Source organism: Podarcis erhardii, assembly GCF_964252035.2.
Source record: "Podarcis erhardii genome assembly, chromosome: 14".
NCBI classification, from domain to species: domain Eukaryota; kingdom Metazoa; phylum Chordata; class Lepidosauria; order Squamata; family Lacertidae; genus Podarcis; species Podarcis erhardii.
In genome coordinates, this window is record NC_138503.1 from 7108917 (window position 1) to 7122637 (window position 13721).

The 13721-nt window shown below is 50.5% G+C and overlaps 1 protein-coding gene and 1 long non-coding RNA gene across 6 annotated transcripts in view; one reads left to right on the forward strand and one right to left on the reverse strand.

The window, feature by feature from the left end:
- Positions 1 to 8520, reverse strand: part of PIGB (phosphatidylinositol glycan anchor biosynthesis class B) — a 15325-nt gene extending 6805 nt beyond the window's left edge. Inside the window, exons 1-7 of one of the 5 annotated variants that reach the window (XM_081838922.1) lie at positions 7475 to 8520; positions 5660 to 5795; positions 4700 to 4817; positions 3298 to 3402; positions 3025 to 3158; positions 2139 to 2279; positions 1404 to 1455 (exon numbers count right to left, since the gene is read on the reverse strand). In XM_081838922.1, the coding sequence (XP_081695048.1) occupies positions 1404 to 1455; positions 2139 to 2279; positions 3025 to 3158; positions 3298 to 3402; positions 4700 to 4817; positions 5660 to 5795; positions 7475 to 8147 (1359 nt within the window). In that variant the 5' untranslated portion in view covers positions 8148 to 8520. Of the gene's footprint in view, positions 1 to 1403; positions 1456 to 2138; positions 2280 to 3024; positions 3159 to 3297; positions 3403 to 4699; positions 4818 to 5659; positions 5796 to 5885; positions 6610 to 7401 lie in introns of those variants that run through there. The other 4 variants (XM_081838923.1, XM_081838924.1, XM_081838926.1 and 1 more) reach the window with 4 other exon arrangements.
- A 150-nt stretch (positions 8521 to 8670) lies between these two features.
- LOC309328958 lies at positions 8671 to 13335 on the forward strand. The gene is made up of 2 exons (XR_014150954.1): positions 8671 to 8806; positions 10431 to 13335. It is a non-coding gene; the product is annotated as an uncharacterized lncRNA (long non-coding RNA).
- Positions 13336 to 13721: the final 386 nt, after the last annotated feature.

The following is a 13721-nucleotide window of genomic DNA, read 5'->3' on the forward strand; positions in this document are numbered from 1 at the left end:
CTGAACTGCTTTAAGTTGCTTATTCATTTGGCGCTCCTAAAGGAAAGAGAGAAAGAGAGAGGGGAGGAGATGAGAGGAAAGGCCCACAGTCCAGGCAATCACCTGGATGCCCTTGCTGGCATGGTGTCAGCAGCTATACCAGAGGACAATGGGCAGAGGGCAAACAGCAAGATGTAAAAGCCACCCCCGCCCAGCTCCACTCTTCAGCAAGTAGCCAAGGGAGAAATTTCCCCTGCCCGTCCAGCTGCTGCCTTCCCTTGCAGTTCTCTGGCTTTTCTCATTTCAAGTCAGAGAAGGAGAGCACGCCAGAAGCGCTGCTCTCCAATTCTGCATGTTCCTCAGCAAGAGCAGAGACTGGCAAAGAGCACAGGGGAACCCTGATCTTTCACTGGCTGGGAAACTTCAGCCTGGCACTTTCCAGCCGGGCAAATTGCCCCACCATGAGTTTCCTATCCAACAGCCCAACAAATGTATTACCGTATTTTTTGCTCCATAAGACGCACCTTTTCCCTCCTAAAAAGGGGAAACGTGTGTGCATCTTATAGAGCGAATACAGAAAGGAGGCAGGCGGGGAAAGCCCCTAAGAGCCGCACACATGCTCCGCGCTATCTTTAACTGATGGGCTGTCTTTCTTCCACCTCGTAGAAAAGCTCACAAGAGCTGCACGCTCTTTAAAGAGCCGCGTGGAGCGTGTGTCAGTCACTGACGGTCTGTCCTTCTCCCACCTTGCAGAAAAACCAGCAAGAGCTGCGCACTCTTTAAAGAGTCACGCCTAGCATGTGTGTGGCTCTTGGGGGCTTTTCCCCCGAGGAGGGAGAAGGGCAGCCCGTCAGCTCCACGCGGCTTGTGAAAGGGATGCTGAGCAGAGCCTGGAATGCATACAGGCTCTGCTCAGCGCTCCCTTTAAAGAATTTTTTTTTTCTTGCATCCCCCCCCCTCTAAAAACTAGGTGCGTCTTATGGTCAGGTGCATCTTATGGAGTGAAAAATACGGTAGTTAAAAAGCAGCCCAGCTGCTCAAACAGACAAATCTCAAAGCCAGCACAAGTTTCTCTTTGCCTGTGCCACCCTGGCCACGGCTGGCAACTGCACAGGCCAGCCCTGTTCCCACAAGCGCTGATGTGCCTCATGGAGCTGAGGGAGAGGAGCTGCCAGGCGGAGTGGCGATGGTGTGTGTGTGTGGAGACAGAATTGAAACTCCCCTGGCTGGTACATTACAGCTCTTCTGGAATCTGGGTGCAATACTCAAGAAGGAAGGGGAAACGCATCCCCTCATCCAAGCCCCCTGCAAGAATGGCAACAACCACAGGAAGGAGTGGCAACCGGTTAGGGAAAGTCTGTGGCACCATCTATAGGAGAACTCACTTTAACTGATCTCAGAATGCTGAGTGAATGCCAACTTACCTTGCCAAAAAATACTCGGTCAGTAATTAAAGAGGATCCCAGAATGATCAATCTGTCAAGAAAGAACACACTGGAGAAAAGAGGGACCTGCTGGGGTGCACACAGCAACCATCTTCCCTGGAGTCCCCCTTGTGGAGCAGGCCAATTCAGCTCCCAGGAAGAGTCCGGCTCCCACCTGCTCCTGGCACTGATTCACAGGCCTTCTCCACACTGCCCAAAGTGGGAGCTGCCTCTCCTGGCCGGAGGAACAGTCCTTCTCCAGGCAAGCAAGCTGGGCCAGCTGCTCTGCACAGCATCTGTGGCCTGGCTCTGCTCCTGCTATTTGGGGCACTCTAGCTCACCCAGGGGGACCTGGGTGGCGCTGTGGGTTAAACCACAGAGCCTAGGACTTGCCAATCAAAAGGTCGGCGGTTCGAATCCCCGCGACAGGGTGAGCTCCCGTTGCTCGGTCCCAGCTCCTGCCAACCTAGCAGTTCGAAAGCATGTCAAAGTGCAAGTAGATAAATAGGTACCACTCCGGCAGGAAGGTAAACGGCGTTTCCGTGCGCTGCTCTGGCTCGCCAGAAGCGGCTTAGTCCTGCTGGCCACATGACCCGGAAGCTGTACGCCGGCTGCCTTGGCCAATAAAGCGAGATGAGCGCCGCAACCCCAGAGTCGGTCACGACTGGACCTAATGGTCAGGAGTCCCTTTACCTTTACCTCACCCAGGCCTAGATTCAGAAGAGACGCCCTTACCCCACTGGGAGGCAGCTGCGCAGGACGAGGTGCCGCTTCTGGGGCTCCTTCCAGAAGTGCCGGAGCAGCAAAGGCACCCACAGAATGAGAGCGGTTGGGCGAATCACAAACGAAAGAGCAACCAGGGTCAAGTAAGGGATGCTGGAAAGAAGAGGCGACAGTGAGAGCAGGAACATTGGGGGCAGCTTCAGCAAAGCCAGCCAGGCTGGTGTGGGAGCCTGGCCATGGGGGGATGAGGAGGGGGGTTGCAGTCTTACTGTTTCACAGCTATGGGGATCATAGCTGTCAAATTTTCCCTTTTCTTGCAAGGAATCCTATTGAGAATAAGGGAATTTCCCTTTAAAAAAGGGAAACATTGACAGCTATGATGGGGATGCCTCGGAAGGCAGCCCTGCTGCGTATAATGGGGCTTACACTCAGGTAAGTGAGTAGAGGACTGCAGCCTTTTATATAACATGTCTTGAGAAAAGGGAAATGTTGCCAACAAAGAAGAGAGGCAGACAGACAGATGTGAGAGCTTTTACATTGATCTATACAGATCACACAGCCCTGCGAATATGGAGCTGGGCAATGCCTGAAACCAAACCCATTCCTTTGCCTGTCAGGAAACAACACATTTGAAAAGAAGAACAAGGTTCTTGGGAAAGGGTGTTTTTGCTTGAATGACGAAAAGAGTGCTTGGTTATTGGGTGACCCCCATTTACATACAAAGAAATAGCTAAGCTGGCGATGGAAATATGCTGCGTGAGGGGAAAGCCAAGCATAAGGAAGCTCAACAAGGGTGTGACATTTCCCCAAACCTACCATTATAAACATTTTAATTAAGCGTCAGGGGTCTGCCCCAGCCCCTTTAATGGCTATTAAAGATATCCATAGGTATTCTCACCTGCTCCTCTTTGTCCTGGTGCCTTCCAGGGGATAGTAGTAAAGAGCGAAAATGGTGAGAACAGCTTCCATGGTGTTGGTGAGCGTTCTGGTACAACAGTACCATGTGAACCAGGAACACAACTGGCAGAAGTACTGGAAACAAGGTGGGAGGAGAAGAAGAAGAGCTGGTGTGGGATGAGGGAAAGAAGGGTCACAAGGCAAGACAAAGGACCAGGCGCTCATCACCCCCCAGCCGGAAGCCCAAGAAAGAGGAAGGCAGACAGGGACTCACCACCCACTTGGCCACCTCTGCGCCATCCAGTCGCTTCACCAAGGAGTACAACACCATGTCTGCCAGCACAGCCAGAAGAGCCTGTGCAATTCTAGGGAGCCAGATCTGTTAGGGTAGGAGGAGCACAAGTCATTCCTGTCTGAGGAGGGATCACTCATGCATAGATAACATTAATGTGCTTGACGACGGAACACACGAGCTCCAGTTAGGAAGACAACGCTTTCAAATCAACACAAACTTCATTTATTGATTGCTTTGCCACCCTTTTTGTTTCTGTTTTCTTCCTTCCTTCCTCCGTTGTTGCTGTAATGTGGACTGTGTGCCTTATGCACAATGTAAACTCACACTTTCCTTCCCATGGACACCAGCAATAAAAGTGTTTCAAAAGTGGCTAAAAATAAAGAGGCCACACAAATCTGTTGAAACTGTTGAGCCTTATGCTGAATGGCAGTGAACTGGCCCCAAGACTCAGATCTTGGCACAAAGGAGTGCCTTCCTGGTCCTGACCCCATGACTGAGGCCCATCAAAGAACCCCAGGTCCCATTCTTGGAAATACATTTCCAAGGACGTTGAAAGCCAGAGCAGGCAAGGCATGGGGCTCCTTCATGCCTAGCTCTCTCCTGCTCCCAGTTTGCACAAGGGTACTACTTGCCCTGAGAGAATCCTCTACCAGATCCCAACTCATTCTGCATAGTGCAGCCAGAAGCGGGAATGAGGAAAGCAAGAGACAGACTGACAGCAGGCAACAGCCCCCCACGTATCATTGCCCCCCACCATGCTAAAAGAGGGTGGTTGCTGCCTACCCTTCTCCATGTTACCACTGGACTGTTAGGATATAGTTCCGTTCCACCTTAAAAGGGAACAGGCATGACTGTTGTATGTCACATGCCTGTTTACTTCCAGCACTTGCTGGGAACTTCCGTTTTGTATATTGCTGTTTTGCTGGAGACGAAGGGAAGCAGACATGTTTTCCATTGTGCCTGAACTATGCTGAATAAAATGCTGTAGATAATGCTTACACGTGGCTCTGTCCGCCTCTTCCGTTGTGAGAAGATTTATTCACTCTGCTGATAAGAGCGTGCCGAGTCTCTAAACGTATCTGAGGCTCGTGTCACTGTCTGATGCTGTTCCAAGGGAGACCAGTGATCGCCTGGCTGCCAGCCGGTGGCTGGAGCCAGCTGGGGGCCTGCCTGATGCCCCCGTCTCCCTGACAGTATCCCAACATGGACAATCCCCAACCCCCCTCCCACCAACTCTGGGTATTTGCCTGCATGTACTCAGCAAAGGCGCCATGAGATATGCTTCTGTGGGATGAAGCATAACTAGGTAATTTCTGCCACAAAAGCAAAATGCTTGATGTGTTTCTGGCAGCAGCTGAATGACACCCAAGTCCACACTCACCAGCAGCTGAACATCATCCTTGTTAAGCAGGTGCAACACTTTATAAATGCTTGCAAACAGCAGAGGGTAGAGATGGCTCCGCAGACCTTCTGTCCACTCCCAGGTCAAATAGCCATAATTATCATCATTAAAGATATCATAAAGAACAGGCATGGGGCATGGTGTTCTGTGGCCAAACTCCTCAAAATTCAACTAATGTAATATTTTAGGGCCTTTGACAATTACTAAATTACCACTACCCCCACCTGCTGAAAAACTGAATCTTGTTCCACCCAAACCCACATCTCAGATGTGTTAAGAGTCAACCAGGTAGCACGTTCCAGTGGCAGGCAAGACTGCCAGTTTGTGTCTCAAGTTCCTTGTATCTTTGAGCATGCTGGAGGGAGAGGCAAAGGAATGGACAGGCCTTCAAGGAAACCATCCAAGCCCCACACCTGAGCTTCAGGGGCCTCTGCACTGCCTAATGCTTCATGACAACCGATAGTCAAAATGGCCCAGTTGTGACAATGTGATAAAATAAGAATCCTTCCAAGCCTGATCCTGTACACTCCAGGCAGCCTACATGATGCTTCCTAGGCCTCCTCTAACCGGCTACCTTAACCCAGCCACAACATGCTCAACCACAGCCATGTTCCTTTACTTCATAAATTTACATCCCACTATCACAGAATTCAAGGCTGCACACAGGTAGAGTTTCCAAAGGGGCTCCTATCCAGGCCCTGACCCAAGACTGAGTGATTTCACTTCAGCGAAGTAGATGCCCTAGGAGACTGCAGGCAGCAAGCCACTCCTAGGACTGAACTTGGATTTACTCTCAAGTTGTGCAGCCCAACAGGACAGTCCAAAGCGTGTTGACTTTATGCTGAAGCAAGTCCCATTCTGCTCAGTGGGACCTACTTCTGACCTGTCCTAACTAGGGAAAACTTTCACTTAAAATTTCACTACATAAAAAAAGGATATTTGAAAACCATATGATGTGCGACTTCAAGTGACTGCCAATATTCATCTGGGACAAAGCTTGTCTGGACTAAGAAGCAGTTTAGTAGCCTCACCGTGATGGTAAACAGGCAGAGATAAAGGTTTTCCCCAACAAGAGCTGGAAAAAAGCAGATGGGGTTAACCTCATGCACAGTGGGTTTTTTATGGTTATGTTGTAATCAGTTGCAAATAAATAAACCTTGGATACCTTTTGGGAGTCTTATTTCAATTCTTGCCCTGCCTCCGAAGCTGTGAATTGATTTCTCAGTGTCACAGAATCATAGAATTGCAAAGTCTGAAATGACCACAAGGATCATCTAGTCCAACCCCCTACAATGTATATTGCCCAATGTGAGGCTTGAACCCATGTCCCTGAGATTAAGAGTCTCATGCTCTACCAACTGAGCTATCCCTTGTCAGGAATTCTAACATCCCTTAGTTTGTGGACAACTCTAAAATTGGCTTTTACACCACAACCTTAGCAAAACAGAACCTTGATAGGGGGGGGGGGGAACCTTGACTTTTCTCTAAATTAGAACTGTTTTTCTTCTCTTTGAAGAGGCTGAAACAAAAGAGGCTCTTCAGAGATGAATCTACAGTCACATCTAAAGAGCTAAGTGAGCACTGAATCCCCCAGGCTCCTGAGTCCTGGAATTTTCCTCACTAGGACTCCACAACAAGGGTCAGCTGCTGGGGCCCTGACTAGCAATGCTACCTTTGCTAAACCAGGAAAGGCTGCAATGACCTGGGGCAGGTGGCCTCAAAGGGGGGACAAGGACAAAGTCTCCAGACTTGAACAGGTTTTTTTCAGCAGCCATGCCTTTAATGGTTTCAAAGGAGAATGGAAGTGGCTGAGAGCCAGCTATGACTATACACAGCAAGATGCCACAGCTGCCCTTGCTAGGCACTACAGTGGTACCTCGGGTTACATACGCTTCAGGTTACAGACTCCGCTTACCCAGAAATAGTGCTTCAAGTTAAGAACTGTGCTTCAGGATGAGAACAGAAATCGTGCTCCGGCGGTGCGGCGGCAGCAGGAGGCCCCATTAGCTAAAGTGGTGCTTCAGGTTAAGAACAGTTGCAGGTTAAGAACGGACCTCCGGAACGAATTAAGTACTTAACCCGAGGTACCACTGTACTGGCCTTCTTCTGGCCAGCCACCAGGGCTTTGCTCTGGCCACAGATCTACAAAAGGAAAGCACCGAAGCCGCCAGGTCCTGCCCGTCAGGTGCCATGTGGCAGCAACAATGCTGTCATCTCCCAGGCATCTTAGTGCTGGAGGAGGCAGAGGCAGCAAGTGCAAAGGTAGCGCAGCAGGAAGTTCTCTTGCACAAGGGCCACAGATGTGAATAGGCATCATCACTGCAGCCTTGCGTGCCTCCCACGGGGAGTTTGTGCAGGAGACCTTCCCAAGGGATAGGGCCTCCTCACTGCCTTTTGAGGGACAAACATCCCAGGGGCCAAGAGTCCCCCAATGGGTGGGAGCGAGGCTGGGAATGTGCTTCGTGCATGACGTGGCCTCTCCCTCTGGCCCTGCAGGGGTTGGTCAAGGCAGCTGGAGGGCGCCTCCCTGGACGTGCCGGCTTCCCTGCTCCTGGGACGGGGCGCCCCCAAGCGTCGCTCGGCCCCGGCGGGAAAGGGACAACCACCTTGGAAAGGCCCCCTCCTGCCCAGCGCCTTGGCCTCACAACAGCCCCGCGAGGTGGACCGCGGCCTCTCCTCACCCGCCCCCCGCCCCGCGAGGGTCCCGGAGGGGGCGGGCCTGTACAGCGTCGACTTCCGCTTCCGCAGCCGCACCGGCAGGGTCCGCCTCCCGCCGCTGCCGTCGACCCCCCGCGCGGGTTCCATGGCGACGCCGGCGCGGCTCCAGGACGGCCGTCCCCACTTCCGCCTTCCTGGGGGCGGGGGGGGCAGCCTCCTCCGTCGGAGCGCATGCGCGCCCCAAAGCCGACCTCCGCTTCCTCCTTTGCGCATGCGCGTCTCGGCTCCCGGCAGCTCGTCTCGCGAGAAGGGGCGGGGCGAGAGCGCGTGTCCTCGACTTCCGGCGCCTTGGAGCCGCCCCGGTTGAGCGGCTGCCTGAGGGAGAGTTGAGCCGCGGAGAGCGAGAGAGGCGTCGCGGAGGCCATGCTGGGGCGGCGGGGCTTGTCCTTCGGGCAGCTGCTCCTGGCCACCGGGCTCGGCGTGGCGGGAGGCGTCTATATCTACCAGCCCATCTTCCAAGGCGGCCCACGCGCGGGAGGCCCTGCCCGGGACACGCCGCCGCCGCAGGAGGAGGAGAAGCCGCCCCCCGGGACCCGCCTGGGCTGAGCCGGAGAGAGGCCGGCGCTCCCTCGCGGCCGCGACGAGGCTCCTTTCTTGGCCCCCCACGACGGGAAGCCCACCCGGCGCACAAGCGCCGCCGAGAAGCCCCTCCGAAGCGAAAGAGATGTGGACTGAACGTTGAAAAATTCAACCATGTGCGAGGGATCATCAGGAAAGGGGCTGAATATAGAAACCTGCCAGCAGCACAGCGCCAAACCACGACATCCACAATTGCTGTAACAGCCAAGAACTGGGAGGGAGGCAGGTCATATCTTTGCTGTCACGCTGTGAGAAGTGACACCAGCAGCAGCCGCCCAGTGAGGACATCCTGCTCTGCGTGGGACTGACATGGCTGGGACGCCAAAGCAAAAGAGGAGCAGGGACTTGAATACGTTGTTCAGCTGTAGTGACTGTCCTATCACTGCCCTTTAAATTGTTATTTGAATATAACAATTTAACATAAGGCCGCCTCCAGAACTTTGTTCAGTAGCCGGGGTATAAATACTCCTAAATAAATAAAATAAAATAGACCTATGGCAAGACAATGCTTGGAATGCCGTGTGCCGTTTAGGCTCACTTAAAAATGGATGTTGTGGAGTTGGAAAAGGTCAGAATAGGGCAAATGGAATGATCAGGGGGATGCAGCGACTCCCCTGTGAAGAAAAGTTGCAGCTTTTGGGCTTTTTTAGTTTGGAGAAAAGGAAAGTAAGAGGTGATGTGAGGGAAGTTTATGAAATAATGCATGACACACAGAATTGAGTTTCTCTCATAACATTAGAACCCAGTGGCAGATTTAAGAAAACCAGAAGGAAGGAGTGCTTTGTCAGTGTTTGTAAAAAGCAAAAAAAAGGAGGAAAAGGTTCTGACCTCCCTTTGTCTCCCTTTGTCTGCTTACGTTTCTGCGCCGATTGCTGTCTCTGCTCCATGTCGTCTCCTGGAAGACTAGCCCTGCATTGATGTTGGAGATGCCCGGGTTGGTTGCATCTATAGCACCTCCTCACCGCCATGGCCAAGTCCAAACCTTGCCGTTGCTCCATTGGCAGATTCTGCTGCTGGCCCCCTCGACTGTAACTCCTCCGCTCTTGGAGTTCAGCCTGTCTATCTGACCTTCTTTCTGCTTCTTCGGTCAATCTTCCAACTACATACTCAAGGGTCAGATCTCGGGGACGCATACCCTCCATGCTGTTAATCACAGGCAACCAGCTTTCAGGCAAACTTGAAAGGATAATGTAGGTTTGGTCAGTCTCATCATAATGCTTACCTCTCTGCTGTAGTTGAAGAAACAGAAATTTCAGCGTTTGAAGATGAGTTGCCAAACTCTCACCTTCTTTCATAACAGTCCTGAACAGCCTTCTGGTCAGAGAAATCATAGTTCCAGCTGTTTCTCTGACATGCATTGCCCTTAATAAATTGCAGCACTCAAACGCTGTGCTGGCATTTGCTACATGCAATAACTGAGAGTTGCTCAAACACAGCATAATTTGGGCACGAGCCCTTTCATCCAGCCGTGTTTTCTCAGCAGAGTCCCGTCTTGAAACCTCATAGTCCCATAGTCCATCTCTCCTTAACAACTGCTGCATTTTAATTGACCAACTCAGCCAGTTGTTTTCTGAGAGAAGTTCAAAAGGGATGCCTCCCCCAATATTTACAACTTGGGAAGACTGGAAATCTGCCATCTCTGCTGGTGCTTGCTGAGCTCCTTCTGTGGGGTCTCCAGCAAGCTCTCCTGACTCTCTTTTTAGAGTCCAACTAGATGGTCCTGGCTGGCACTCAACGGTTTCTAGCTGCTGCCTCTGTTGACCCTCAGGTCCCGCCTGGCTCTGCAACTGGTGTAGCCACTCTGAGTCGCCTACTGTGGTCCTCTAGCAGTTCAAACTGTTCCAGTAGCCGACACTGAGTGCTTTGCTGATCCTCAGATCCTAGCCGCTCCAGCGTCACTGCAGACAGTTACAGCTTGCCACCAACTGCTCCAACGCACAGCCACTGGCTTCATACACCACCAGGACTCACCAGCTCCCTGCTGAGATGCTGTCAGTCATTTTGCACTCTGCACATGCTCAGAAACACTGGGCCCATAACCTGTCAGTGTTTGTAAAAAGCAAAAAAGGAGGAAAAGGTTCTGACCTCCCTTTGTCTCCTCAGTCTGGTCCTCGGACCCTTGTCGGCACAAAAAGAGTCCACGAGAATATCCTTGCAGAGTTTTATTCTTAAAAGTCTTTGTGCAAAACACGACTGAATAACTATACACACCAGCACTAACCAACCCAAACATCAGCCTCAGCACCAAACTAACATTTCTAACTTAGTAAATGTTAGTTTGGTGCTGAGGCTGATGGATTCCAAACTAACACTATATATATACAACCTGCTGCAAGCCGCTGAGTCATGCTGACCCAGCTTTATTCGCATTAAAGAAACAGCGGCCATTTTAGCCGTGGCATGCTTCACATAGTTAAGCAAGCTCACACCATTTTTTTATTATTAAATTTATATACCACTTTATCTTCCAAGGAGCTCTAGGTGATGCACATGGTTCTTCCCATTTCATCCTCACAACAACCCTGTGCGGTAGCTTAGGCTAATAGATGGTCACCCAGTAGTCCAAAACGCTAACCATTACGCCACATTGGATGGTTTAAAAGAGGATTAGACAAATTCATGGATAAGGCTTTCAGCAGCCTACTATGGACAACAGCCTTGTTCTACCTCCGTTGCCAGTGGTGGTGTTTTGTATTCTCATTTTGTATTTCTCTGTTGTGAAGCGCTCTGGGATCTTTGGATGAAGGGTGGTATACAAATTTAATATAACAACAGCAACAGTGTGCCGCTGAATGCCAGTTGCTGGGAGCTGCAGATGGCTGTTGTTGTGCTCAGATCCTGCTTTTCAGCTTCAGATTTGGGGCATCTGGACTAGGTGGGCCCCTCTGGCCTGACCCTGATGCAGCCAGACTCTTTGGCTTCTCCTCTGGGCTAAGGTGAGCCGAACTCACAGTTGTGCATATCTGGGGGAGCTTTGGAGAGAAAACTTAGGAATCCATGAGGGTGGCCGGCCGCCAGAGGGCACCAAAGCCGCAGGAGCTGTAGCAGCTGCTGCCTGGCTGAGACAGTGGATACAGAGCTGCTTTTGTAGAGCCTGTTGTAGCAAAACAAATCCAGAACGCTTGGGGGACACCTTAAGGGTGAGCAGATGATGGGCCTTGACCCAAGGAAGCCTTCACTCATCCTGCAGGCACTGCCTTGCGGGGGAGAGAAGCTTCAGCCTCTAAGTCAGACATAGGCAACCTTGGCCTGCCAGATGTTTTGGGACTACAATTCCCACCATCCCTGACCACTAGTCCTGTTAGCTAGGGATCATGGGAGTTGTAGTCCCAAAACATCTGGAAGGCCGAGTTTGCCTATGCCTGCTCTTAAGTGGTGCCTCCCCTTTCCTTGAAGCTGGTTTCCAATGACCCCTAAATCTGTAGGGGGCTACCAGTTGTTTTTGTGGGTACCAGCACCACCTCTCGGGTTTCCCCAAGTCGGCAAGCCTGGGCAGACTTCCCTGCCAGCCCCTGTGAGCTCTCCGGGACTGACTGCTTAGTAGGTAGACAGGGGAGCAAGTTAGCCAGAGGAAGTGCAGGGGAAGATGCAGACCCTACAGAGAGCCCCAAGTCTCTCCATCCAGCTGTGCTGGCAGAATGGAGATGTGAAGGCCCAAGGGGGAAATGATGGGACACTGTGCCATTTGCTTTAATGGACTGACCTCCACTGGTCATATTTTTCATATTTAATCATTTTTATTTTCTTGATTGCTGTGTCTTTTAAAACATATGCTGCCTTGGGACTTTGGGTAAGAGGTGGCATGGAAATGCTTTGAACAAACCAACCAACACACTTTCAATTTGAAAGCATTCCAGAGTGCTAATCTCCAAAGGGTGAGCCGTGTTGGTTTACTGCAGAACAAAGGGTGTTGAGGCTTGTGGCTGGCTTCAGTCTGTGGAAGTTTATTATGACATAAAGTTATTAAGTCTTTGAATTGTCACAGGATTCTTGGCTGTTTTGAGAACATCAACCAAGTTCCTCATCCATCTCCTTTAGCAAAATCTACACCCTTTCAGGGCATGTTCCAACCAAAGTTGAACACATTTAAAGCTGCAGACCTATACCTTGGAACTCAGTAGGATTTATTTCGGAGTAAAGATTTATCAGGCTGCATTGATTGCAAAAGGCAAAGTGAAACATATGCCTGCCTCTCTCCTGTTGGGAGTTCACGTGGCACAAAAACAATGCCCTCCCCAGTGGGACCCACTTTTGATGCCTTCTTGCTAGGACATTGAGGGTTGCAACCTGCATCAGGTAGTGCTGGTTTTTTAAAATAGAAGCCTAGGGTTTGCTTAAAAGGAAAATTGGAAGAGCAAAATCTCGCACTGGGGTAGGGAACCTGCAAACCCCTTAAGACATTGTTAAGCTACGATTCCCACCATCCTCTCTGCCCCTGATCTTTCTGTCTGGGGCTGATGCAGGCACTCCTGATCTCATGAAAGACTAGGCCTAGGATCTTCCTTGTGTCAGGAGGAGAATTGGATTAAAGCAAAAATAGCATTGCACCCTCAGCTTAACTCTGCTTCTTTGGAAGTGACTCCCATTGATTCCAATAACGCTTCCTTCTAGATAATTGTGTCTAGGTCCGCAGCCTTAATTGGGCAGAAAGAGGTCAGTTCCAGCCAAGAAAAGTTACTGGTAAGAGCTTGTTGGCTCCTAGCAGCTTATTATGAGTACCAAAACCTGATGCATCATAATAGATTGATGCTGTAGACCTGCTTTATAAATTCATTGAGCAGCCATGATTCACAGCCCTTTTTCTCTGTTATGTGCAGTGCAGCTGCATCCTTTGAAATCAAGTATCCACCACCTGGGATTTAAAGCACAGCAAAATGTGTGCAAGAGACAAATTTCTCTTGGTTTTTGCCTCTTGGTCTGCACATTTGTCAAAAAACCCTTCAGGATACTGCATGAAGCCCAGTCCATCATGGCTGTGCAGAGAATGAATGTTAAGAGGCTGTCCTTTTGGACAACAAGAAGCACCTTCAGCTCTTGCGTTTGAGGTTCAAGTCTTGCAACTTTCATCCATGCTGTTCCACACATTACACAGAGAAATCCACTGCTTTGCTACCATGTTCAAAAGGAATTTGAGCCCATTAAATGTCTGAGATACCCGTTTGTTTCAATCCCAGGTCATGTGGGCATCTGCTTTGCCACTGTGACAAAAGATAGTTTGGCCGTTGCTCAACATCTTGCCTGCTGAAGAGTTCTGGAGAAGTCAAAAGCCTGCTTCACTTTCGTGACATATTGATTGATCCCAATAAAGACATGATCCACGGGTGGATTTGGGGAGTTTGTTCATAGCTGTCAACGTTTCCCTTTTTTAAAGGGAAATTCCCTTATTCCGAATAGGATTCCTCGCAAGAAAAGGGAAAAGTTGACAGCTATGAGTTTGTTTATGGGACTGGCATTGATTCCCCCCTCCCTTCTCATGTTGCTGGGTAGCATTTAAAGAACCCACATATTTGATCTTATATGAACTGTATATATCTGTCTCATGGAGACTTCATCCCCCACAAAAAAGAACAAATAGACCTTCTGTCTGCATACACACATAATTAAGGGGATAGAAGTAGAAAGGAGAGGCAGGAAAATTGCCGGGGGGGGGGGGGCTCTACGCTCCCAGTCCCAGGGAAGGAAGGGCCTGCTGGCGGTGCTACCT